The sequence below is a fragment of the Muscardinus avellanarius genome, assembly GCF_963383645.1.
Source record: "Muscardinus avellanarius genome assembly, chromosome: 10".
Classification (NCBI taxonomy): domain Eukaryota; kingdom Metazoa; phylum Chordata; class Mammalia; order Rodentia; family Gliridae; genus Muscardinus; species Muscardinus avellanarius.
The window spans coordinates 68,898,510-68,926,497 of record NC_137796.1 but is presented as its reverse complement, the minus strand read 5'-3'; the positions used below and the strand labels follow the sequence as shown (position 1 = coordinate 68,926,497).

General features: G+C 47.0%; 2 protein-coding genes across 2 annotated transcripts in view; both read left to right on the top strand.

Annotated features, from left to right (window-relative positions):
- On the top strand, nucleotides 1–27,695 carry LOC308267893 (vomeronasal type-2 receptor 26-like; the record flags this gene model as incomplete). Its single annotated transcript, XM_080702843.1, has 9 exons — nucleotides 1–96; nucleotides 189–1,024; nucleotides 6,011–6,203; nucleotides 8,130–8,155; nucleotides 8,525–8,648; nucleotides 9,085–9,127; nucleotides 9,927–10,831; nucleotides 27,069–27,081; nucleotides 27,481–27,695. The coding sequence occupies 9 exons, from the start codon at nucleotides 1–3 to the stop codon at nucleotides 27,693–27,695; spliced, it is 2,451 nt and encodes an 816-aa protein (XP_080558969.1).
- LOC308268689 (vomeronasal type-2 receptor 26-like) overlaps nucleotides 1–27,988 on the top strand; it is a gene marked incomplete at both ends in the record, with an annotated part of 44,256 nt that overhangs the window by 4,440 nt on the left and 11,828 nt on the right. The gene's annotated exons all lie outside the window — the stretch shown is intronic.

The window sequence follows — 27,988 nt, the reverse complement described above, 5'->3', positions numbered from 1 at the left end:
ATGCACATAGGATGTAGGGCTTCCTGGGACAAATCAGGGAAGCCTGTCCAGGGCCACTGGGTGAACCAGCTCCCCTTATTCCGTCCTCGCACTCGTGTGCCCACTGCCTCTTATTTGAGCCTGGTGATCCTGCGTGCCCAGTCCAGGCTCTCACCCTTCTCCTTATTGCCCCGGCCCTTCCCTGGCAGATCAGCTACGCATCCACACTGCCCATCCTCAGTGACAAGACCCAGTTCCCGTCCTTCCTTCGAACTCATGCCAGTGACCTCACATCCTCCCACGTGGTGACCCAGCTGGTGCTCCACTTTGGGTGGTCCTGGGTGGGCATTCTAGCCCAGGACGACGACTTTGGGCAGGAGGCCAGCTCTCTGGCTGCCCGGGAGCTGGGCCAGGCAGGTGTGTGCATCGAGTTCCTGCTCCACGTCCCCTCTCAGGAGTCCCTGGAGAAGATCGAAGCCATCGTGCAGAGGATGCAGGGTGGCACTGCCACAGGGGTTCTGATTTTTGTGAGCAACTCAAATTTCCTGCTCATCCTGGAGGGTTTGCTGGGTCTCCGTGTCTCAGGCCAGGTGTGGGTCAGCAACGACATTCTTCACTTGGCGCTAGCCCTCACCATGCCTGGGGTCTCCCAGGTCCTGCAAGGTTCTTTTGGCCTCAGGCACCACAAAAGTCAGGTGCCTGGGTTCTATGAGTTCTTTGGTCGCCTGCACCCCAGCCGGACCCCAGAAGATATGTTCTTGGAGAATTTCTGGGAGGCTACCTTTGGGTGCACATGGCCACGCAGGAACAGCACAGTGGCAGGGGATGTTCAGTTCTGCTCAGGGAATGAAAGTCTGAGAGGACAGGAGTACCCTTTCCAGGAAGTGAATAAAGTGGATGTTGCATACACAGCCGTCTATAGCATCGCCCATGCCCTGCATAACCTGCTGGCCTGCGAGCAGGGGGACGGGACGTGTGCAGACCCTCGGCACCTGCAGCCCTGGCAGGTGAGCGGGAACGTGTGGAGTGGGTCACTCAGGGCAGGGTGGGGGATGGACACGTGGTTAACACAGAGTCTCTGACCCAGCAGCTCCTGGTGGACTGGGAGACAACGGCAGCAAGAGGGCTTCTCTCCAAGTCTACCAGATGGGGTGAAGGTGGGGTCCCAGGCCCTGAGGTGAAGAGGGATCTCTTGGGGGCATGCTGGTGAGGAGACAGTGGAGGGCTGGGACCAAGGAAGGGGTGTTTTCATGCCCTTCACTCAGATTAACTGGGCCTCTACCATAGGACAGGCACTATTGCAAGGGCCAGAGACACATAGGTTGTAAGCCAGAAGGACAATGATGGTCATTGGCTTTTTGGCAGGTGAGACAGATTTTTATTTTTTAATTTTTGTACCGTGGACTAAGCCCAGGGACACACTAACTCCGAGCTACACCCCTAGCATTATTCCTTCCTTCCTTCCTTCCTTCCTTCCTTCCTTCCTTCCTTCCTTCCTTCCTTCCTCCTTCCCTTCCCTTTCTCTCCCTTCCTTTCTCCCTGTCTCCCTCCCTCCCTCCTTCCCTTCTTTCTCTCTCTCTCTCTCTCTCTCTCTCTCTCTCTCTCTCTTTATTTCTTTCTATTTACTTTTTGCGGGTCTGAGATCGAACCCAGGGGCATTCAACCTCCAAGCGACACCCCCTACCCTATTTTTTATTCTTTATTTTGAAACAGGTCTCACTAAATTGCAGAGGGTCTCACTAAGTAGCTGAGTCTGTCCACAAACTGCAATCCTCCAGTCTCAGCCTCCGGAATGCCGGGATTACAAGTGTGGGCCACCATGCCCGACTCCCCAGCCTTATTTATTTATTAGACAAGACCTCACTAAAGTTGCTGAGGGTTTCATTAAGTTGCTGAGGCTTGAATCTGCCTGAGGGGTCTGGGTGTCTTCTGGTGCCTGGGGAGGAGGGAGCAGTCTGTGGAGGCCCTGCTGGCGTTTGGCCTCCCCTCTGAATGTGTTGGAGGGCAAGGACTCAGTCATTGCCAGAGGAAGCCCTGCAAACTGAGCTGCATTTTACCATTACTGAGTTTGTTCCTTGATAAAAAAAAATACAGGAATTTGGGAGGTAATCATAGCTTATAATGGTAAAGCTGTTTGTATTTACTGGAACTTCCAAAGCATTAAGAGATTCCCAAAGAAATGTTTTTCTGTAGAAAATTTATTTATTTTTTGCTGTTTGTGCATTCTATCTCTGAGCTACACCCTCAGCAATATATTTTACTCTTTATTTTGAAACAAGGTCTCACTAAATTGTGGAGGACCTTACAAAGTAGCTGAGGTTATCTGCAAACTGTGATCCACCTGTCTCAGCCTCCCAAGTACTGGGATTACAGGTGTGCACCACTACGCCCAGCTCTGTGTAGAAAAGTTTTGAGTCCATTTTCATTAAAAAGAAATTTGGGCCGAGCATTGTGGTACACGCTTGTAATCCCAACGCTTGGGAAGCTGAGACAAGAGGATCGTGCATGTTTGAAGCCAGCGTCAGCTACTTAGTGAGGCTCTCAGCAACTTAGACTCTGTTTCCAAATAAAGTATACAATAGATCTGGAAGTAGAGCCCCTGTGGTAGAAAAGCCCCTGTGTTCCACCCCCATTATCACAAAACAAATTTCTTGGGTTCATGTATTTTTCAGCAAACTTGACTGAAAATATCTTTTGATTTATAAAATTAAACTAGATGATAAAGCTAAAACCATATGGCTATTAAACATATATATATACTTTTAAAGTTTTTTCAGATAGGTTTTCTTGAGTGTTTTATTTTACCCATTATTTATTATGATCTTAATTGTTTCAGGTAAGAGACTGAATAATTTTTGTGTGTGTGTGGTACAGGGGATTGAACCCAGGGGCATTCTATGTGCCAGCTATACCCCAAGCTCTATTTTTTTATTCTTTATTGGTCTCAAAATAAAGTTGCAGAGGGCCTCACTAAGTAGCAGAGTCTAGCTGTGAACTTGTGATCCTCCTGTCTCAGCCTCCCAAATAGTGGGGTTACAAGCATGTGCCACCACACCCAGCTTAACATGTGTTTGTGAGTGAGTGTGTGTGTGTGTGTGTGTGTGTGTGTGTGTGTGTTATTAGAGTTTGAACCCAGGGACATTCTACCTCTGAACTACACACCCACCTTATTTTTTATTGTTTATTTTGAAATACCAAACCTGGCTAAAAGTTTTGTTTTTTATTTGAAATAATAGGCTTTAGATGTTAATGTCTTTACTCTGCTCTTGGTCATTGGAGTATTTCCTTCTTTCTTTTTTTATGTGGTACTGAGAATTAAACCCAGAGGCATTCTACCTTTAAGCTATACCCTCAGCTCAATTTTATTTCTTATTTGGAAACAGGATCTCACTAGGTTGATGGGCATCTCACTACTTGCTGAGGTTGGTCTCGAACATGTGATCCTCCTGTCTCAGTCTCCCTAATACTGGGATTACAAGCATGGGCTACCATACCTGGCTCAAAGCCAGCCTTGGCAACTTAGAGAGGCTCTCAGCAACTTAGTGAGATCCTGACTTTAATGAGAAATAAAATCGGGCTGGGGGTGTAGCTTGGAGGTCGAACGCCTTGGGTTCAATCCTCCATACCAAGTGAGAAATAAATACATTTGAAAACTGTTTTTGAAAACTATGATTATCCTTTTATTCAACATGGTTGTGCATTGGAGAACACATATTGAAGTACATAAGAGAAAAATACCTTACTTTATTAATATTATGCATACTTGAAAAAAGGTTCATTTAGAACCCTAGTTCTTAGCTGGGTGTGGTGGCACATTCTTGTAATCCCAGCATTTGAGAGGCTGAGACAGGAGGATTATGGTTTGTGGACAGCCTCAGCTACTTAGTGAGGCCCTTTGCAACTCAGTGAGACCCTGTTTCAAAATAAAAAAAAAAATGGAAAATAGGGCTGAGGGTGTAGTTTGTAGGTAGAATGCCCCTGGGTTCCATCCTCAGTACTGCAAAAAAGTAAGTAAGTAAGTAATAAGTAAGTAAGTAAGTAAGTAAGTAAGTAAGTAAGTAAGTAAGACAGTAACCTAGTTCTGAGCTAATATGTAGGTTGCCTCTGTAATAAATGGTATTGTTCTCAGAAGATGTATTTTAAAATTCTCCATCACATTATGAAGATGCCACTTTACTTTTAAGTTTTTGTTTTGTTTTGTTTTGTTTTTGTGGTACTGGGGTTCCTGGAAACCCTTCTACCTCCGGGCTACACTCTGAGACCTATTTTATACTTTTTTTATTTGGAAACAGGGTGTCTTAAGCCAGCGCGGCTGGCTTCGAACCTGCGCGATCCTCCTGTCTCTGCCTCCCAAGTGCGGGGATTACAAGCGTGCACCACCACGCCCGCCTGTAATCAATATTTTAAAAGAAAATTTTCAGTATCATTTTTATCATGGAAACCTTGGAATCAGCTTAAACTAGGTTTTTTTGTTTGTTTGATTTTAGTACTCGGGTTGAATCCAGGGGTATTCCAGCCTTATCATTATTATTATTATTATTATTATTATTAGTAGTAGTAGTAGTAGTAGTAGTAGTAGTAGGTCAGGAACCCAGAGCATTGTACCTCCAAGTACACCCCTAGCCGTAGTTTTTAATTAATTAATTAATTAATTAATTATGGTACTGGTGTGGAACACAGGGGCTTTACTAGCTTTGGGCTATACTCCCAGACATGTTTTTATAATGTATTTGGCAACAGGGCCTCACTAGGTGAGGTGAGGCTGGCTTCAAACCTGTCTCAGCCTCCCATGTGCTGGGATTACAAGCATGCACCACCATGCCTGGCTCCAAGCTATAGATTTTATAAGAAAAGACTATGGTCTTTGAGCAGACTATTTGGTAATAGAAATTGTTCATAATTTCTTGTTACTGTTCAAATATTTGATTCTCTCATTTAAGCTTTTACAGTTAATATTTTGATTTGTGCCTTCTGGCTTAAATTATTTCAGGATTTTTGGTACATGTTTAAATAATGGCATGATAATTATTCAAGATGGAAATAAAAGTTATTCTTTCCACACAAAATATTAAAAATTTAAGTTCATGACCATCTTGTTATAAAATAAAAGTGGTGATGGGGATTGAATCCAGGGGCATTCTACCTCCAAGCTACACCGTCAGCCATCTATCTATCTATCTATCTATCTATCTATCTATCTATCTATCATCTATCTATCTATCATCTATCTATCTATCATATCTATCTATCTATCTATCTATTTATATTTATTTATTTACAGGGCTCACTAGGTTTCTGAGAGCTTCACTACATTGCCCAGGCTGAACCTCAAACCTGCAATCTTCCTATCTCTGCCTCGCAAGTACGAGGATAACAGGCATCCATCACTACCCCCAACTATATATTCACTATTACTGCATTACATTTTCTCTCTTTCCAGGAACATGCCTGGTACTCGGAAGGCTGAGACAGGAGGACCAAAGGTTAGCAGCCAGCCTCAGCAACTTACTAAGGCCCTGTGCAACTTAGTGAGGGCAAAATAAAAAACAAAAAGAGCTGGAGGTGCAGCTCAGAGGTAGAATGACCCCCCTACACACATACACAAACAACTTACTTTTTTTCTTAGTTTAAAAGAAGTTAAAAGCCGGGTGTGGTGGCCCACGCTTGTAATCCCTGCGCTTGGGAGGCTGAGACAGGAGGATCGCACAGGTTCGAAGCCAGCCTCGGCTACTTTGTGAGACCCTGTTTCCAAATAAAATATAAAATAGGTCTGGGAGTATAGCCCGGAGGTAGAAAGTCTCTTGGTTCCACCCTTAGTACCACACACACACACACACACACACACACACACACACACACACAGGAAGTTAACATGATGGTCTGGGTGTCCCCTGTTACTGTGGGCAAGTCAGCTTCAACCAGAGCTTCATCTGCTCAATACAGAGGTCCCAGGTGACAGCACAGGCCCTAGGAACGGGCTTCGGAAGTCGACAGAGTCACTCTTCTTTCCTCAGCTTCTTCGTCCCCTCAGGAAGGTGCCCTTCAGGACCCCTGATGGAAGCGAGATAAGGTTTGATGCCAACGGAGATTTGGTTTCCAAATTTGACGTTCTCCAGGGGCAGAAGACTCCTGAAGGCCTGTTCCGCTTGATCCCCATAGGCATGATTGACCCTCATACGAATTTGGGGAGCAGAATGACCATCCACCTGAAGGAGGATCTCCAGGTGAGTGGCCTGGGTGCATGGAGCACCCCAGTCCTGGAGCATTAGATTGGAGGGACACTCAGTGGCCAGGGTCCTTGTTCCTATCAATGCACAAGATGAATGTGGTCAGGGTGAGCTGAGCAATGCTATTTAGCTGCAGTAAAGTCTTCGTTGAGGGGTAAAGGCATTTACTCAGCTCACAGTGAAACTATTGCTGGATGTGGTGGTGCACGTCTGTAATCTCACTACTCCTATTTCTCAACTAAAAGTAAAAGGCTGGGGATATTACTCAGAGGATTAATCCCCACATCCCCAGTAGCAAAAAACAAAACAAAACAAAACAAAACAAACAAACAAAAAAAAAAACAGGAAATATCAGCTGGCCTTGGTGGCACATGCTATAATCACAGCAATTTGGGAGGCTGAGACAGGAGGATAGCAGGTTTGAAGCCAGTCTGGGCAATTTAGCAAGACTTTGTCTCAAAATGAAACATAAAAAGGGTTGAAGGTATATCTCAGTGGTAGAGTGCTTACAGGAGTCCCAGGATTCAAGAGGTGAATGGTTTTCTGGGTGTGATGGTGCATGTTTGTAGTCCCAGTACTTGGCAGGCTGAGACAGGAATATACCAGGTTCTTAGCCAGCCACAGCAAGTTAGCAGGGACCTCCACAACTTAGTGAGAATGTTTTTAAAAAATGGGGTGTGGTGGTGCACTTGCAATCTCAGCATTTGGGAGGGTGAGACAGGAGGATCTTGGTTTGTAGCTAGCTTCAGCTACTTAGTGAGCCCTTTTGCAACTCAGTGAGACCCTGTTTTAAAATAAAGAATAAAAAAATTGAGATGGGGGTGTCTCTCAAGAGGTAGAATGCCCCTGGGTTCCATCCCCAGTACTGTAAAATAAATAAATAATAAAAAGAAATAAATATAAATAAAAAATAAAATGGGCTGGGAGTGTGCCTCAGAGTTAGAATGGCCCTGGACTCAGTCTCCAGTAGTGTACACACACACACACACACACACACACACACACACACACGAGGTGAATGGAAAGGCAGCTTTACACTATGCCAAACATGGCCTCATGGATACCTAGGAGGTGGGCAGAATAGGTGTTCTTATTTTATCTATTAAGAAATGTAGTTGTCTTGGAATGGATGTGTCTCAGTGTCTACTCTGGGCCTCAGAAAACATCCCAGCTCTCTGGCTGTCATTAGGAGCACGGCCTGGCCCAGCTCTTCTCGGCAGCAGCAGTAGTCCATGGTGGCCTTAGGAGTGTCCATGTGGGAGCCAGGCTCCATTCCCAGATGCCTCCAACCAAGGGGCAGGTGCTTAGAGTTCAGAGGATGAACTGAATTCCCTTCCAGGGAGCTCGAGCGGGGGTGGGTTTCCTGTGCTCTCCTGAAGAGAGGGGAACCCAGCATTCTCCTGAAGGCCCTCTCACCCCACTTCCCTTTCAGTAATGCTTTCCTGGAGGGGAGCAGGGCTGGGGAGGAAAGGCAGAACCATCCCTTTGCAGGCCCTGTGTAGATGGAGGCCACTGTCCATTCAGCAGTCCAGTGTGTGTGTGTGTGTGTGTGTGTGTGTGTGTGTGTGTGTGTGTGCGTGCGTGTGTGTTCAGCACCTGTGACTTGCTGCGGGAGCCCCAGAGAGACTAGAAATGCATCAGTTCACAGTGTTTTCTTAGCTTTGCCACCACCAGCCAGGTGAGCCAGGTGGAGCCTCCTGGGGTGTACTCACTCACACCTTCATGGGGGCCTCTCCAGTCTGGCTTCTGATGTGACAGAGATGATGTTTCCCCCAAAGGTGCCTCATCTCATGGGTAGAAAGGACCCTGTTCTGCCTCGGCCAGCACTTGCCCCGGGCCCTGGACAGCCACTGATGATACCTGTTCACGCTCCCCAGGTGCCCGAAGCCCCAGTCCCTGGTGACACCTGCTCTCTGTCCCCAGGTCCCCAGTGCCCCAGGTGGTCACTGGTAACACCTCCTCATCCTCCCTAGGATTCTGGTGCTCAGTCTGTCCCTTGTGTGTGTGTGTGTGTGTGTGTGTGTGTGTGTGTGTGTGTGTGTGTGTTGTGTGTGTGTTACTGGGGTTCCTGGAAACCCTTCTACTTCCAGGCTACACTCCTATTTCTTATATGTTTTAAATTTGAAAACAGGGTCTCCTAAGCCATCAGAGCTGGCTTCAAACCTGTGCTGAGATCATCCCGTCTCAGCCTTCAAAGCGCCGGGATTACAAGTGTGCACCACCACGCCCCGCTTGGTCGGTCCTTAATGACATGTGCTCATGTCCCCCTGTGCATGGTCCTCTGGATGACCAGTGTGACACCCACTCCTCCTCCCCAGGTGCCCAGCTCTGTGTGCAGTGAGAGTTGTGCTCCAGGGTTCAGCCAGACACCCCGACAAGGAGCCCCCCACTGCTGTTTCGAGTGCAGACCCTGCCCTGAGGGACAGTTTGCAGACCAAAGAGGTGAGCATGCGTGAGGCGGAGTCTGAGGGGCCACTGGGCACCACTAGCCTCTCGATTCCCCGCCTAACAGCTGTTGCACCAAATCCAGTTTTCTGTGGTTTTCACTGGTCAGGATGCACTTAAGTCAATTTTAGGTACCTCTTGGTTGAATTTCCCCCTACACACAGATACATGAGCCAGCACTGCGTGTCTCAGTGAGCTCCCAGCTCCTGAGCGCTCTGTGTCCCTGGCCTCACATGTGAGTGCTCTTTCGTGTCCCACAGTTTCCTCTATATTATGTCTGTGAGAGTCATCCCAGTGCGTGTTCCATCCCAGTGCGTGTTCCATAGCAAAATACTCTGATCTTGGTAACTTGAGCAACAGAAATAATTTATCACAGTTTTGGAGGCTGGAAGTCGGAGGCAGGGCTGGTTTTCTTGGAGCTCTCCCCTTCAAGGGCATGGTCACCTTCTCCCTGGGTGCCTTCTTCATCCAGTGGGGTGTGTCTGTGTCCCAATCCCTTCCCCCTATCCCTTCCCTTCCCTAATCCCTTCCCCAATCCCTTCGAGCCCAGTGCATTATAGCTTCAAGGTACACATTCAACCCTTTCTATCTTTATTTTTTGTAGTACTGGGGGTGGAACCAAGTAGCATTCTACCTCTGAGCTACACCCTCAGTCCTATTTTTATTTTTTATTCTTTCTTAAAAAACAGGGTCTCACTGAATTGCAAAGGGCCACACTAAGTAGTAGATGAGGCTGTTCGCAAACCGCGATCCTCTTGTCTCACGCTCCCAAGTGCTGGACTTTCAAGGCTATGTCCCCATGCCTGGCCCTTTTCATTTCCTTTTTTGAAACAGGTTCTCACTAAGTTGTTGTCTCAGTATGTTACTGAGCCTGGTCTTGAACCTGTGATCCTTCTGTCTCAGCTTCCCAAGTACTGGGATTATAGGTAAGAGCCACCATGCTCAGCACAAGATCCTGTTTCAAAATAAAAAAATAAAAAATAGTACTGGGTTGTGATGTAGATCAGAGGTGGAATAGGAATACTTCTGAGTTCTACCCCAAATACTAAAAGAAAAAGAAAAAGAAAAAGAAAAGAAAGAAGAAAAACAAAAAGTCCCTAAATATATGTATATGGAGCAGGTGCTCTATCTTGTGCCTCAGGTTCTGATATCACCCATCCCCACACTGGTAACTCAAGAGTGATGCTCAACTACACTGATGGCTGAGAAACTCCTTAAGAGCCTTGGGCAAAGGGAGTTCCCCTCTTGGCGCCGGTGTTGTCACGCGCATGGCAGACACCATCCCTGTGTCTCCCGCAGACATGAAACAGTGTCTCCAGTGCCCTGAGGAGCAGCACCCGAGTCAGAGGAGAGACAGCTGCCTGCCCCGGACAGAGAGCTTCCTGGCCTTCAAGGAGCCCCTGGGCCTCACGCTGGCCTTGGTGGCCGTCATGCTGGCCGGCCTGGCAGCGCTGGTGCTCGGGGTATTCCTGAGGCATCGGGACACCCCTGTGGTCAGGGCCAACAACAGAGGTCTCAGTTACATGCTCCTGGCCACCCTGTGCCTGTGTGCCCTCTGTCCCTTGCTCTTCCTGGGCCGTCCCATTGCCGCCACCTGCCTCCTGCGCCAGACAACCTTCGCGGTGGTGTTCACCATGGCGGTCTCCTCCATCCTGGCCAAGACCCTGACCGTGGTCCTGGCCTTCAGGGTCAGCAGGCCAGGGGACAGGGCCCAGGTGTGCCTGGGAGCCCGCACTTCCACCTCGCTGGTCCTGGTGGCCTCGTTGGTTCAGGTGGTTCTCTGTGGGGTCTGGCTGGGCACCTCCCCGCCTTTTCCTGCCAGGGACCTGGACTCTGCGCCCAGCTACATCATCCTCCAGTGCCAGGAGGGCTCTGGTGTGGCCTTCTCCTGCGTGCTGGGCTACCTGGGCCTCCTGGCGGGGGGCACCTTCTGTGTGGCGTTCCTGGCCAGGGGTCTGCCGGACGCCTTCAACGAGACCAAGTTCATCACCTTCAGCATGCTGCTGTTCTGCAGTGTCTGGGTGGCCTTCCTGCCCCTGTACTATAGTGCCCGTGGCACGGCCACTGTGGCCGTGGAGATCTTCTCCATCCTGGCCTCCACGGCAGGGCTTCTGGGTGGCATCTTCCTCCCCAAGTGCTACATCATCTTGTTGAAGCCTGAGCAGAACACGTTGGCCTGGGTAAGGCAAGGGCGCCAGGGTCAGCAGGAGAGACGGGAAGAGGTGCCGCCGGGCAGGCGTCTACGCAGATCCACGCCAAAAGCCTCCTGAGCCCATCCTCACCGAAAACCTAAGGGCCATGGGTTTGGGCTCTTTGTTGCTGTGTGGATTAAAGGAGACTTAGAAGACAAGGCAAGAGAAAAGGAGACTCACAGAACAAGACAGGCTATTGTCTTTGTATGCTCTTCTGAAATGTTCACAATTCAAAAGTTGGAGCCAGGCACGGTGGCACATGTGTTTGTCCTCAGTACATGGGAGAGAGTACGATCATGGATCCAAGGCTACGTAGACCCAGAATCAATATAAGAAATAAGGGGTGGTGTGTGTGTGTGTGTGTGTGTGTGTGTGTGTGTGCGTGCGTGTGTTGTAGCTGAAGTAGAATGTTCTGATTTCAATCCTTGTACCAAAAACCAAGAAACTAGCAAATAAACTAGACAAGGGCAATGAGGTAATATAATAATAATAGTAATAATAATGATAATGATAATAATGACAAGTGTCAGGAGGATGTGTGGAATTGAAACCCTCACCCATGGCAGGCAGGTATGTAAAAAGGAAGACTGTCATTTTTATGAAAGGTTAAACATAGACTTGCCATGCGATTTAGTAAATTCACTCATATATATATATATATATATATATATATGTATCCACAGAAAGTATATATATCTCCACAGAAACAATGTCCACAGAAAGTATAAATAAATATTCAGAGAGTCTTTCAACACACAAAAAGAGGGAACTATCTAAATCAACTAATGAATGGATAAACAAAATGTGACATATCCATCAAAGAAATGTTATTTGCAATGAACAGGACGATAGCAGTAGAGTGTGTTGGCTGTACACGCCTGTCATCCCACTACTTGAGCAGCTGAAACAGGAAGATCACAGGTTCAAATCCAGCCTCAGCATCTTAGGGACACCCTCAGCAACCCATCAAGACTCTGTTTCCAAATAAGAAATAAAATTGGGCTTGGGGTGTAGCTGAGAGGTAGAATGCATCTGGTCCAATTGTAGGTACCACGGTGGGTGGGATAAGAAGGAAAAGGATAAAATACTAATGCTCTGCAATATGGATCAGTCTTGAAAACTTGGTGAGAGAAGGAAGCCAGACACAGAATACCACATATTGTTGAGTCCATTTAAACTGGATGTGGTTGTGCAAACCTGTAATCCCAGTACTTGGGAGGCAGAGACAGGAGCATCGCAGGTTCTTGGCCAGCCTCAGCAATTTAGTGAGGCCCCCTGCCACATTGTGAAACCCTGTTTGAAATAAAAGAATAAAATAGAGCTGGGGGTGTAGCTAAGAGGTAGAATGCCCTTGGGTTCCATCACCAGAAACACACACACACTCACACACATGTATGCAGGAGCAGTACACACAACCATTTATATGTAATATCCCAAATAGTCAAATTCACAGGGACAGAATATAAATTAGGGTTTCCTGATTACAAAGAGGAGGAATTTGAGATTGGGAGTGATAACTGAGGGATGCAATATTTATTTCTGGAGTGATGAGGATTTTGCAGCCAGGCACAGTGGTGCACATCTGAAATCCTAGTATTTGGGTGTTTGAGACAGGAGGATCTAGGCCAGCCTCAGCAATTTAGTGAGATTTAAAATAAAAATAGCCATGCGTGTTGCTAAGAGGTAGAATATTCCTTGGTTCTATCCCAACCAAAATAATAAAATAAATAAATAGATTTTGGCAATGAGTGTGCAACTTTGTGAATGTACTAAAAACATTTAATTGCACACTTTAAAGGTGAGTTGTATTGCCGGGCGTGGTGGCATACACTTGTAATCCCTGCGCTTGGGAGGTGGAGACAGGAGGATCACGCAGGTTCGGAGCCAGCCTCAGCTGGCTTAAGAGACCCTGTTTCCAAATAAAATATAAAATATGTCTGGGAGTATAGCCTGGTGGTAGAAGGTCCCTGGGTTCCATCCCCAGTACCACAATACACACACACAAAAGGTGAGTTGTATGGTATGTAAATTATATCTCAATGTTAGCACTAAAAAAAAAAAAAGATTATCGATCAATTACCAAGGGTGAATTTTCTTTTTTTTTTCTTTTTTGTGGCATTGGTGATTGAACCCAGGGGCATTGTACATCTGAGCTAAACCCCCAGCTCATTTAATTTTTATTTTGTTTCTTACCTTGCTGAGGCTGGCCTTGAACCTTTGATCCTCCTGTCTTATCTTCTCACATACTGTGATTCCAGGTGTGCACCACCATGCCCAGCTGTGGATTTTTATTATCTTCTTATTAAAAACTATTAAGCCGGGCATGGTGGTGCATTCTTAATCCCAGTACTTGGGAGCAACTTGGTGAAACCCTGTTTCCAAATAAATTGGGCTGGGGGTATAGCTTGGAGACAGATTCCTCTGGGTTCCATACCTAGTGCCAAAATAAAACAAAACAAAGCACAAGAAAAATATTAAAACTGAGTTAATTACATGTTGGAATACCAAATAGTCAATGATGTAAAGAAGTCATTGCTATTTCTTTTTAGTGACAGTAACGGGATGATGGTTATGTTAGAAAATGGCCCTTATCTTTTGTTTTTTTTTCTAAACATTTTTTATGCAGTACTGGGGATGGAACTCAAGGGCATTGTACCTCTGAAGTATACCCCCAGCCCTAGTTTTTAGTCTTTTTTTTTCTTTCTTTTTCTTTTCTTTTCTTCCTTTCTTTCTTTTCTTTTCTTTTTTTTTTTTTTTGGTGGTACTGGGGTGGAACTCAGAGGCTTTCTTCCCATCCCTATTTATATTATATTTTTAAATTTAGAAACAGGGTCTCACTCAGTTGCTGAGCCATTTCTATAGCTCGACCTCTTCCTGATGCCCCTTTCCTCCTAGTTATTGCTTATTAGGGGAAGCATCTGGTTTTTATTTTCTGTGATATATCTCTGTGCATGCCGCGTTGCAAGTACTGATCCCACTCTTGATGGCCCCAGTAGTGGCCTGGCTACCCTGTGGAATGATCCAGACCTTGCTGGCTAAAGCAGCATCCTTGCCTCATGGGAGGCCCTGATTCTGGCCTCGCTGGCCCCCACACCAGCCTAACCACTCGGCTAGCTCCAATCTCTGCCTCGGCAGCCCCTGCAACGGCCTTGTCTCACAGCAGGCTCCGATCCTGGCCTCACTGGCCCCTGCACCGGCCTAACCTCTCGGCAGGCTCTGATCCTGGCCTCGGAGGCCCCAGTAGCGGCCTTGCCTCATGGCAGGCTCCGATGTCGGCCGTTGGCCCCGGCACCAGCCTAACCCCTTGGCAGGCTCTGATCCCGGCCTCGGAGGCCCCAGCACCGGCCTTGCCTCATGGCAGGCTCTGATTCCGGCCTCGCTGGCCCCGGCACCGGCCTAACCCCTCGGCAGGCTCCGATCCCGGCCTCGAAGGCACCAGCACCGGCCTTTCCTCATGGCAGGCTCTGATTCCAGCCTCGCTGGCACCGGCACCGGCCTAACCCCTCGGTAGGCTCCAATCCCGGCCTCCGAGGCCCCACCACTGGCCTTGCCTCACGGCAGGCTCCGATGCTGGTCGTTGACCCCGGCCAAGTGGTGCCTCTTTATCATGCATCCAGGGAAACAGAAACATACAGATAAGGGCATCACTTTTTTATTTTTTTTTTGTGGGTCTGGGGATGGACCCAGGGGCATTTGACCTCTGAGCTACACCTCCTGCTCTATTTTTTATTCTTTATATTCAAACAGGGTCTCACTAAGTTACAGGGGGGCATCACTAAATAGCTGAGGCTGTCCACGAACCGCAATCCTCTGGTCTCAGCCTCCAGAATGCTGGGATTACAAGCGTGGGCCACCATGCCCAGCTTAGGGCATCACTTATAAACACAAGTCTTTCTCACCTTTGGCCAGTTGGTGTTTATTTGGTTGACAGAAGGACTCTGTGCCAGTAGGGGGCAAGCAGGCATGCAGCTAGTAAAGCTGGGCTTGCCCCGCCCTCAAACACCACTCTGGGGTTCAGACTGCACCTGCTGCCGCAGCTCCTTCTGGGAGATGTAGTCCGGCGCTGCCTCCAGTAGCTTGGAAGGGCGCTCTAAATTAGAGACCAGAACCACGAACTACAACTCCCGAAAGGTCGCGCGACCGGAAGTGGTCTTCAGTATTTAGAGAGTGAGTGGAACGGCAGCGCCCTCTGGGAAACGTAGTACAAGGCTCGGAACAGGCGGAATTTCCATGCCTGAGCTTTCTGGACTCTCTGAATCCGGGACAGCCTGATTTTGGAGGTCTGGACGCCGGGATTTTACTGGGACACATCTTTCCTTTCATCAAATAGGCCTTGCTAGGGGATCACACGTCCCTGAGGACCCAGCCTCCGCAAGGCCCCTTGTGCGCTCCCATGAGGTGGCCCTCCGCACTGCCTCCTCTTCCAGGAATTGTAGTCTGCGCAGCCCGCAGGCCGGTTGACAGCCGGGCAGAAGGACTGCAGCTCCTGAATCCTCTCTGCGTCTGCGAGTCGATGCGCTGGAGTCCCCGGGCCCCACTCATTTTGGCCCTTTGAGCACGGGCGCTTCTTGTCGTGGTAGTCCTTCCCTTAGGGGGCAGCAGACCCGCGCAGACTGCCTGCGGGGCAGGGGCCCTGGGGGTCCTGCCTGAGTGCCGCCTGTCAGAGCCCACGCTAGGCCACCAAGGGACGCTCAGCCTGTCCGCCCAGCTCTTCCTGCTGGGGAGCAAGGCGGCGCCGGCCCGTTGGGGTGACATGGTTGTCGAGGCCCCATGGGCGAGAGCCGGCGCAGAGGTTTGTGTAGAGGCCTCGGTCCCGGCTGCAGTGACTTCAGCACCTTCTCTCAGGCTTTTGTCAGCTCAGACTGGGGCGAGTAGCAGCTTCCCCTCCTCCTGACCGGCTGCGCCTGGACTCGGCCTGGCTCATCCCTTCGCTTCCCCAAGGCTGGGAGTGCCTCCTAGCTTGTGAGCCCACAGCCCTGCCTGTCCTGCTCACTTCCAGTTAAATATGTGGTGACCGCAGCCATCTGGATGTGGAGTTTTCATGCTGGGAGGTATTGTGACTAGATCGTAAATGGCTTGACCTTTTAAAGCATATTTTCCAGGATGTAAAAACTAGCATTTTCCCCTCACCTTTAAAACTCTCTTGTTTTCTTGCCTTCATTGTTTTCTGAAGGAAGTTAGCTGCCTTTCTAATTATTCTCTGAATGTAGTAGGAGACAGGAGAATCACATGGTTTTGAAACCAGCCTCGCTACTAGTGAGGCTCTCAGCACCTTAGTGAGACCCTGTTTTCAAATAAAAATATAAAATAGGTCTCGGAGTGTAGTCCGGAGGTAGAAGGCCCCTGGGTTCCATCCCCAGTACCATACACAAAACACACACAAAGAAAGAACCCATTCTAAGCCAGGCATGGTGGAGCACATTTGTAATCCCAGAATTTGGAGTCTGAGACAAGAAGATTTCAGGTTCAAGGACAGCCTCAGCAACCTAGAGAAAGCCTATTGCAAAACAAAAAAAAAAAAATAAAATAAAACGGGTTAGGGGTGCAGCTCAGAGGTAGAATATCTCTGGTATAATTTCCGGTAAACACACACACACACACACACACACACACACACACACACAAACACACACACACAGACACACACACACACACACACACACACACACACACACACGTACCAGTATTGGAAAGAGGCTTCAAAATGTGTTAATGTACCCGTATTGGGAAAGATTTTCAAATTTCAAAATATATCTTTGGTAGTAAAAAAAAGCCAGGATCTTGAAGGAGAGGGCTGCAGATTTCTAGGCACCAAAGGTAATTAACAGGAGAATGGGAGCCCAAAAGCCTAGGACTTTACATTTCTAAGAGAAGTGAACTTCTTCAAGGTTGTGGGGGAATCCCAGATTCCTAATAAGCAACTTAATACATTTTGGAGCGTAACAAAAGGTGTAGGGGTCTGTTGCAGAGACAGAGCTGGTCTATTAAAAGACCTGTCCCCTGCCTTGGAGAAAGGGTGGATCTAAAGTACTGGATATAAAAGTACTCTCTGTCCAGGAATCTTTGGTGACCTTGTTTTGGGCCATCCCCCCATACTATCCCGAGATGGTATAGGGCTGTAACTATCTTCTGTATTTCTATCATGTGTGTATGTGTGTGTGTGTGTGTGTGTGTGTGTGTGTGTGTACTGGGGATGGAACCCAGGAGCCTTCTACCTCTGGGCTACACTCCCAGACCTATTTTATATTTGATTGGAAACAGGATCTCGCTAAGTTGCCGAGAGCCTCACTAAGTAGCTGAGGCTGGCTTTGAACCTTCATGATCCTCCTGTCTCAGCCTCCCAAGCACAGGGATTACAAGCGTGCACCACCACGTCCAACTTTATATTTCTATTTTTTTTTTTTTTGGCGGTACTGGGGTTCCTGGAAGCCCGTCTATCTCCGAGCTACACTCCCAGACATATTTTTTATTTGGAAACAGGGTCTCTTAAGCCAGCACGGCTGGCTCCGAGCCAGCCTGATCCTCCTGTATCCACCTCCCAAGCACGGGGATTACAAGCGTGCACCACCACGCCCGGCAATATATTTCTATTTTTTAAATAATAAACTCAGTTAAGTCTTCAGCAAGAGTCCAGACTAGTGTATATCCATCCTCAGTCTGGACAAGGACCCGCAGTTAAGGGAACAGTTTCCAGGAGCCTAACAGAGATCCCCGGGAACCGTTCCACAAACCATAACAGTTTAATCCATAACAGCATACATACTAGTAATCTTGGGATAAAGCCTGAAAGCTTGTGCGTGGGGTAAATGTGAGGAAGACTTGCCAGGCGTGGTGGTGCACGCTTGTAATACCCGCGCTTCTTATTTCTCCATCTAATTTGATAAAAAGTTTTGCTGGGTAGGAAATTTTTGGCTGGAAGTTGTTTTCTTTCAGAGTTTGGAATATATTACTCCAAGCCCTTCTGGCTCTCATGACTTGGTTAGGGAAGTCTGGAGTGATTCTAATTGGTTTGCCTCTGAATGTCACTTGGCCCTTTGTTTTTGTTGCCTTTAAGATTCTCTGCTTGGCTTCCACTTTGGTCATTTTGACAATTATGTGGCATGGTGATCCTCTTCTCCGATCCTATCTAAAGGGAGTTTTATAAGTTTCCAGGATCTGTGTATCGAGCTCTTGCTCTATGTTTGGAAAATTTTCTGCTATTACTTTCTTGAAGAGATTGTTGATCCCTTTGGTTTCAACATTTTTTTCCCTCCTCTATTCCAATTATTCTTAGGTTAGCTCTTTTAAAATGGGCCCATATTTCTTCAATGTCAGATGCCTGCTGTCGGATTTTTTTTTTCTAAATTAGAAACTATGCATTTATTTTTGGATTGATCATCTTCTAGGAGTGATATTCTATTTTACATGTGGTCGAATCGGTTGTTTGTACTTTGAATTGAGGCCTTTACTTCATTAATTGCATCCTTTATCTCTTTTTGGCTCTCTCTGAATTCTTTTTGAAGCACCTCTATTATTTCTACAGTTATTTTCCTGATTTGATCTTCTATAAATCTCTGAATTTCTGTTTTATCAGGTTCTGATGTTGTGGGGTTGTGGGCATTCATTGCTCCATTGTTATTCCCCTTTTCCATGATTTTGGAAGTTTGTGCGTTCTCTGGGTTCTTCCCTTGGGTCACTACGACTTCACTTAAGGTGCTCTGGATCTCGAGTCTGTGGTATCTCAGTTCCCACTACTCCTTTACTGGGTTGTATTGCAACGTCTCAGACCCAGGGGGGAGTCAATCGAGGCTGCTTTAGACCATGGTGGGTGCCACGTTGGGCGTTCTCCTATGGTGTGATATCTCTGCCCCCACCACTCCCCCACTGGGTCAAGTCCCTGGGAGTGCAGTACTGGGATTTCTCTTCTAGAGGCCGCAATTTGACTCAGTGTTGTTGAGTGCACTGAAGGAGCTGTAGTGGACTCGGTGAATTTGCTGCTGCTGTCACTGGTGGCAATATGGCGCCGAGCCACACTCTCGGCCGTGAGGCTGGTGTATTTCTTTTTTCATTTTGAGCTCCGCTCTGAGTCCCTGCAGGGTGTGCTGAGCCCAGCTACTGGGAGCTTTAGATTCTCCCTGCGCTGAAAAATCTGCTGAATTCCTCCCAGCTGATCTGCAGCAGCTCACCTCGGCTCGCTGTCTGTTGCTCCACTCTGGAGCCTGGTGGGCTGTTGAGTGCGTTGGTCTGGAGCCATCCGGTGAATTCGCCGCTGCCGCCAGCAGTAAGGTGCTGCTGCGTCCTCGGGCGTGAGGACAGTGTATCTCCTCTCCGGCTCTGAGCTCCATTCTGAGTTCTCCTCTTTCTAGGGCCTGGTGCTGCAAGGGAAGATGGCTCCCTCTGTTCTGCCCCGTGGCTCCGGCCGCAGCACTGCAGTCTGGTTTCTTTCTGGTGTCTCGTTTTTCCAGCCCTCTTTTTCTCTGTCCCTTGTAATTACATTTTTGTTTCTCTGCTGATGGTGTTTTCTGGCTATGAAAGGCACTGATTTTGTGGGAATAAAGATTGGTTGTTAGTGGGGCTCATGATCCCCGCTTTTCTCCGTCGGCATCTTCCCGGAAGTCTTCCCAGAAGTTCTGATCTTAATGTGCTCAAGAGAACACATACTGGATAGAAACCTTACAAATGTGATGAGCATGAGATAGCCTTTAGTGGCCCCTCATCTTTGACACAAAAGGACACACTGGAGAGAACTCTTACAATTGTAACACATGCGGGAAAGCCCTTAGCCACAGCTCCCTCCTCACAGTGCATGGGAGAACCCATGAGGTGTAAACCACACCAGTGTGGGAAGGCTGAGCTTTCCCTGGCTCTTCACTCAGCATTGCTGAGCACACCTGGAGAGGGACAGCCCAAATGTCATCAGTGTAAGACAGCTTTCAGCCAAGGTACTAACTTCATTATGCACCAAAGGCCTTCATCAGAGGGAAAGAACAAAACATTTGATTTTAAAGGATAAAAGCTTACAGGCACACTTAGGTGTTTGTGAGTACGGAATACTCTGATTTCCAACTCCCTTCATTACTATTAGTTAAACTGGACATGGTGGCACAGGCCTGTAATCCCAGATCTTGAGATGAGAGGATAGTAGGTTCAAGGATAGCCTCAGCAACTTAGCGAGACTATTTAAAAATAAGCCAAGCATGGTGGTGCATGCTTGTAATCCCAGGGCTTGGGAGGCTGATATAGGAGGATTACATGTTCCTGGCCAACATCAGCAACTTAGTGAGGTCATATGCTACTTAATGAGACCCTTTTTCAAAATAAAGGAATAAAATAGGGCTAGGGGTATAGCCTTTTGTTAGAATGCTCCTGGGTTCTATTCCCAGTCACACACACACACACACACATGCTAGGGGTGTAGCTAGGAGAGAGAACTCCCTGGATTCAATGCCCAATACAATAATATTAATAATAATGATGATGATATATCAATCGGTGTGGGAACAAGCTACTACCTATAAGTCAAAACAGGTTGATGATGTTTAAATTGTTCAACATACGATTGCAAAGGGCCAGGATGCCTCCATTGTTCCCTCAGTGATGGAAAGTTTGCCCACTTTGAATTAGTCTCTGGAAGTCAAAATAAATGCTAGTCAAGAACACTGTAGAAACAAAGACAGTGCCTATGCTGTGTAATGAAATGTGCAGAGCCTATATACCAAAAGTCTAGTCATAGTGGCACATGCCTGTTATCCCAGATTGCTGGGTGTGGTGGTGCATGCTTGTAATCCCAGCATTCGGGAGATTGAAACTGAAAGATCGTGGTCTAGGACATGCTCAGGTACTTATGGCCTTTGCAACTCAGTGAGACCTTGTTTCCAAATAAAGAATACAAAAATATGCCGGGTGTGGTGGTGCACGCTTGTAATCCCCGCGCTTGGGAGGCAGAGACAGGAGGATCTTACAGTTCGAAGCCAGCCTTGCTGGCTTAAGAGACCCTGTTTCCAAATAAAAATATAAAGAATAGGTCTGGGAGTATAGCCCGCAAGTAGAAGGGTTTCAAGGAACCCCAGTACCACCAAAAAATTAAAAAAAAATAGGTCAAGGGGTGTAGCTCGGAGGTCAGATGCCCTGGGTTCCATTCCCAGACCCACACACACACAAAAAATTGGGCTGGGGGTGTAGCTCAGAGGTAGAATGTCCCTGGGTTCCATCTCTGGTACCACAAAAAATAAGTAAGTAAGTAAGTAAGTAAGTAGTAAATAAATAAAAAAATAAATAAATAAAAATAAAATAACTAAACAAAGTATTAGGATATAGAGTTGTTTTAACAAAAATCAAACAGTACTACTTTATTATCAAGCCAAAAGTTAAACCCATATGGTTAAGCATTCAGAACTAATTTGTCAAGATACCTTACCCATGCCTGCTAGGGGAAAATACCAAACCAAACAAACAAAACTTCTCATTCAGCTCAGACTAGGAGAAAGCCACCTTTAAAGAACCTACAGGTAACAACATATTTAATGGTGAAAAATGGAATGCTCTGCCCTTAGACCAGAACAAGGCATGGATGTCTGATCTCACCACTCGAATTCGATATTGTAGTGGAGGTTCTAGCCTGGACAGTCAGAAAAATGGAGTAAAAGGGATCCAGATTGGAAAGGAAGTAGAAACCATTGTTATTCACGGGTTACATAATACTCAGTGTAGAAACCGATAGAATTTTGAATGCCAGTAGAATTAATAAATGAAACCAGGCGTGGTGGCACATGCTTGGAATCTCAGTAATTAGGAGGCTGAAACAGGAGGAACACGCAGTTTCAAAGGAAGCCTCAGGCAGGCAGGAACACCCCGAGGGGGTGCATTGTGACACACTGAGCTTGCGGGCCAATGGGAAGCTGACTGAGACAGGTTCCTTTGCCCCCTCCAAGCCTTATGTGGCCAGAAACCTGGGATTAGGTTGCCCTGGCAATGCGCCTGGTCCTGTAGGAGACTGCAAGATGCAAGCGGAGTGTAGGGCCCTGTCCAAGCGCACCCAGAACCACGCAGCCGCTACAATGCTGAAATCCAGATGCACCGCACACTGCTTTGTTTTTCTTTCTTTCTCTTTCTTTCTTTCTTTCTTTCTTTCTTTCTTTCTTTCTTTTCTTTCTTTCTGTGGTAGTGGGGATGGAACCCATGGGCAACTACCTCTAGCTACTCCCCCAGCCCTACTTTTTATTCTTTATTTTGAAACCGGGTCTCCCTGAGATGCAAAGGGCCTCACTAAGTAGCTGAGGCTGGCCTTGAACCACGATCATCCGGTCTCAGCCTTCCAATTTCTTTTAAGTGTGCCCCTTACTCGTGTGTTCATTTTTTTATGTATATATATCTGTTACAAGTATGTTCCAATGTAGGCTAGCCAAACTTGAGAAATTAAAAACTACACGATTCTCAGGCTTGAATTTCAAATAACAATGATCTTTTTCAGTATGAGTGTGCTTCAGATTTAGTATGCTTAAAAATAATTTTAAAATATAGCTGGTCGTGGCGGAACGTGCCTGTAATCCCCACGCTTGGGAGGCGGAGACAAGAGAATGACACAAGTTCAAAGCCAGCCATGCTGGCTTAAGAGACCCTGTTTCCAAATTTAAAAATGTATAAAAATAGGTCTGGGAGTGTAGCCTGGAGATAGAAGGGTTTCCAGGAACCCCAGTAACACACACACACACACACACACACACGCATTACCTAGGCATGGTAGTGCACGCTGTAATCCCAGCATTCAGGAAGCTGAGAACAAAGGATTGCCTTTCGCAGGCAGCCTCAGCTACTACTTAGGTCCTTCACAACTCAGTGAGACCCTGTTTCAAAAATGAAAAGACTAAAAAAAGGGCTGGGGGTTGTAGCTTAGAAGTAGACTTCTCCTGGGTCCTGTTCAGTACCGCAAAAAAAAAAAAATTATATATATATATGCATATATATATGCATTAGTTTAATTTTTAGTGGAACTTCTGTCCCATAGTAGTGCTGCTAAATTTAGTAAATAAAAATGGAGAATGATTTGTTAAATTTAAATTCCAAACAGTGAATACTTTTCAGGTATGTATCACTGTTTCCTATATTTAGTGTATTTAAATTTTGTGTGTGTCTGTGTGTGTGTGTGTGTGTGTGTGTGTGTGTGTGTGTGTGTGTTTTCAGGCCTTCTACCTCTGAACTACACCCACAGCCCTATTTATTTATTTTCAAACAGAGACTAATAGGTTAGCATATGCTATTCTGGAATCTGTACAGTATCTCTCTCAGCCTTCCAAATACTGGGATTATAGGCATGTGCCAACATGCCTGGCATAAGTCACTTTTAATGTAAATATATTTATAATATGTGTCAGGATAGGGTTGCCAAATTAAGCAAGTAAAAATATAAGAATGCTTGGTTAAGTTTGAGTTTCAGACAAATATGATTTTAGCATAAATATGTCTCAGTATAGTTGAGGTATGTTTATGTTAAGTACCAATACTAAATATATTAAGTACTAATAATGTATCTTATAATTACATCCCAACATATATTTGGAATATACTTACATCAAATTCTAACACCAAATCATCTTTTAGATAAAGTATAAGCACATTACAATAGTATACTTGAGACATATTACTAAATAGTGTGTGTGTGTGTGTGTGTGTGTGTGTGTGTGTGTGTGTATGTGTGAGAAAGACTGGAAATTGAATCCAGGGGCATTCTACCTCTGAGCTTCACCCCCACACTGTTTTCGTTTTTAATTGGACACAGGGTCTCACTAAGCTGCTGCGGCTGTCCTTGACCCTGAAATCCTCTTGTTTTATTCTCCCAAGGACTGGAATTATAGGTTTGTGCCACCATTCCCAGCTTAAATAATTTTTTTTTTGGTGGTACTAGGGTTCCTGGAAGCCCTTCTCCCTCCAGGCTACACTCCCAGACCTATTTTATACTTTTTAAAATTTGAAAACAGGGTCTCTTAAGCCAGTGTGGCTGGCTTTGAACTTGCGCGATCCTCCAGTCTCCACCACCCAAGCGCGGGGATTACAAGCGTGTGCCACCATGCCCGGCTAAAATAATTTATTTTTAAAATATAATTTAGACAAGGCTGAGAAAATGTTCAGAGAGGGTCCACGACGCTGAGACTGAATTCAGGATGGTGGGCACTGCGCAGAGTGGAGAAGAGGAAGCAGGAGGTGTGAATTGGGGAGGGAGATGAGGGCACCACTTACAGGGGCTGGGATTGAACACCACGCAGCATTTGGGCAGTGGTTGGTGACTGCCCATGCATCACAGGCACCGTGGGCACTGAGAGAGAGCACATCAGTGAGTGGACTGACCCAGTTCTGACCCTTGTGAGCTGCAGTGCAGCAGGACCCATGAGTGAACAGAGAAGTCATTTGCAGGGAGTGTAAACACCTACTTTCTATTCCATGGGCCTGGAGGTAGAAAGTCCCTGGAGGGCAGAAGCGGCTCTCTTTTGGGGCGGTCAGGACAGTGCCCCGTGTCACCTCTTGCTGCTCCCTGGAGGGTGGCATTTGAGCATTCACTGCCAGAGCCGCAGGTGGGAAAATAAGTGAGGGTGTGTGGGGCTTGTTATTCTTCCTGTAAACCAGCACTTGTAATGGCAGGGTCCCCTGGTTCGATATTTTTTTGTATTTAAAATTGCCTTGGGATCCACTTGGGAAATCTCCCTTGAGACCACATCGACTTCACTTCGGCTGTCTCTAGAGTTGGACTGATGACACCAACTGTCAACAGTTGTCAGTGTTGAGGCCACCTGAACTCTAGATCCATTGGGAATCAGCCTGGAGCCAGGCAGAGGTTTCCAAACTTTTGTAAGCAGCAGACAACTTTGTCCCAAAGGAGATCTAACTCAAAATCCCACTTTCAAAAATAATCAGCAAGCCAGGGATGGTGGCACGCACCTATTCCAGTACTTGGGAAGCTGAGACAGGAGGATGGCAGGTTCTTAAGCCAGCCGCAGCAACTTACCAAGCTCCGCAGGAACTTAATGAGACCCTGTTTCAAAATAAAAAATAGGGTGGGCATGGCGGCACATGCCTATAATCTCAATACTTGGGAGGCTGAGACAGGAGGATTGCATGTTCCAAGCCAGTCTCAGCAACTTAGTGAGGCCCTCAGAAACCTAGTGAAAGCCGGTTTTCAAATAAAAAATAAAATAGGGCTGAAGGTATAGCTCAGAGGTAGAATGCCTCCTGGGTTTAATCCTCAGTAGCACCACACACACAAAACAAATCAAAATGCAGAACTACTATGCTTTTCTGGGAGGACAAGAAGTAGGACTCCTTTGGCTGGCGTGTGTACCTGTTCTGAAATTAAATTGTGGTGATGGTAAGAACATCCTAAAAACGACATCACTGGTTAAGGGCCAGCTGCAGCTCAGTCCCTAGTCCACGCTCAGCTGAGTGGATTCCAGCCGGCAGGATCTTTGGAACTGCAGAAGCTAGAAGCCTGGGTTCGCTAATGCCATGGTTCTCATTTGAGGCCAGCTCTCTCCCTCCTTTCGTGGAACTTTTGACACTATCTGGAGGTGATTTTCATAGTCACAAATGTCTGTAGATGTTTTTATTTGGAAATAGGTATCACCTGGTAGATAACTGGGATCCCTCTAGACATTCTGTAATGCACTGCATAGCTACTGACCAAAAGACGTTTTTGGTGTAAAATGTCAATAGTGAGGCCCGGTTTCAAAATAAAGAATAAAAAAAAAGGGCAGAGGGTGTAGCTTGGAGGTCAAATGTCCCTGGGTTCCATCCCCAAAACCCGCCAAAAAAAAAAAAAAAAAAGAAATGAAAAATAAAATGTCAGTAGTGCCAAGGTCCGGAACCCTGATCTCATGCCACATTTCTCAGTTGTAAACAGAACCACCTTCTTCAAAGAAAGCACCTCCTTAGTTCCATCTGGGGTGGACATCTGAGTTATCCTCACATACTAAGGTGGGGGCCAGAGAAATGGGCAGAGATGCTTAGCAAGCTATAGGTGCTGTGTAACAATCGTTAGTCTCCCCCAGGCCTCCCACCCAGGGGCATTCTACTTCTGAGCTACACCCCAGCCCCTATTTTTTATTCCTTATTTTGAAACAGGGTATCACTAAGTTGTGGAAGGCCTCACTAAATCCGGGAACCATAATCTTCCTGTCTCAGCCTCCCTAATGCTGGGATTACAAGTGTGTGTCACCACACCCGGCTCTGAGATAATTTTAATAGCGATGTTTTCTCCAAAGTGATAAGTTTTCTTCCCTCAGTTTGATTTATGGGCATAAATCCTTTATATGGCTTTTGCTGGGCGGGGGAGATACTGGGTTGAGCCCAGGGGCATTCTACTTCAGCTATTTTGTAAGAGGATCTCACTAAAAGGCTAAGGGTCTTGCTAAGTTGCTGAGGTTGGCCTCAAACCTGTCGCCCTCCTCCCCTTGCCTCCCAAGTGCTGGGCTTACAGGCATGTGCCACCATGCCTGGCTATTTCTGATTTTGGTTAATTATCTTGTTAATTAATTAAAAATTTTTGTGGTACTGGGTACTGAAGCAAGAAGCATTTTACCTTTTAGCTATATCCCCAGTCCTTTTTATTTATTTATTTTTTGTTTTGAAACAGGGTCTTGCTAAATTGCTGGCGCTGTTGTGGAACCTATGATCCTCTTGTCTCTCAAGTTCTAAGATAACAGGGGTGTGCCACTGCAACCAGCTTGTGGTTTTTGTGTGTGTGTGTGTGTGTGTGTGTGTGTGTGTGTGTGAGACACTGGAGATTGAACCCTGAGCCATTCCACCTCTGAGCTAAATCCCCAACACCTTTATATTTTTACTTTTTTGTTTTGAAACATGATCTCACTAGGTTGCTGAGATCTCACTACACTGCTGAGGCTGTCCTTGAACCTGTGATCCTCCAGTTTCAGCCTCTCAAGTACTGGGATTACAGGCATGTGCCATCCTGCTGGGCCCGATATTCTTGTTTTACTTTGCATGTCTTTCATAGTTAAGGATGTTGAGCATCTTTTCTTTTGCATGGAGCCGCAGCCACACCTCTTGGGGTTGTGAGGGCTAGCTTTCCTGCTCTGTGCTGGGGAATTGCTCAGAGCCCAGCCTTCCTGCTGGATCTGGCCTCACTCTCTCAGCTTGTGCTGCCGGCTGGGGCTGAACATGTCCTGTTCTTGCCTGTGACCTTTTCTTGGTAACCTTGGGCCACTTGCAGTTTTGGTGAAAGCCCCATCTCTGGTGCTGCCAGATGGGGCTGAGGGGTGAGGGACTCTTTGCCTCTTGTGCCCTCCTGGGGCCTCTCTCCAACCCAGAGCCCTGAGGATCCTGAGCACAGCTGCTCCTGGGATGTGGGTCCCTCAGGGCACAGTATAGACCCTCTGTCTACCCTCCCCAAAGTCGATAGGTGATGCCCAGAGCCATGCCCCTGGCTGCAGGGCGGTCAGGATGCCAGGGGGAATATGGTAAAACTTTTAATGGAGTTGGGATCATGTGGCCAAACAGCCCCAGCTCAGAACCCCACTCTCCCCAAGGCCCATAAGCCCAGCGTTTGAGCCACCTGGTCCCCGGGTTGAGGCTGACACTCACGTAAAAGGCCCTGTGACTGTGCGGCACAGGTCCACACAGGGTGCCATGTCACTGGCTGTTCCCTCCCCTTGCAGGCATGTGGCTGAGCACCCTGCTTCCTGCCCTCGTGCTCTTTCTCTCTGGGGCCTCCTTTTCTGGGCCCATAGGCTGGCGGCCCCCAGGAAAGGCCCCTCGCTTTGACCGTCCTGGGGACGTGGTGGTGGGGGGCAGCTTCTGCATCCTTCACTTCTACAATGTCACCCTGTTCGATTTCACAACTATGCCGGCTGGGCTGCCGTCTTCAAGGTAAGTGCCTGGGTTAGGAGGGAGCCCTGAAGACCAAGGGCTCCCCAGGAGGCGTCCCTAGAGCCCGAGGCAGGAGCTCTGTGGCCAGGGTCATCCCGGTGGGTCTGTTGCCCAGAACTGTTCTCAACATCTCTCTCCATCTTTGCTTTGTACTCAACCCTGAATTGTGGGTAGCCCTGTCTTCTCTGCAGCCTGGATGCCCCAGGTCAGGAAAGGATTCTTATCTCTCTGATATACTATCAGTGTGTAGAACAGGGCTTGCAAATGGCATAACTGTGTTTGTTGATTGAATACATG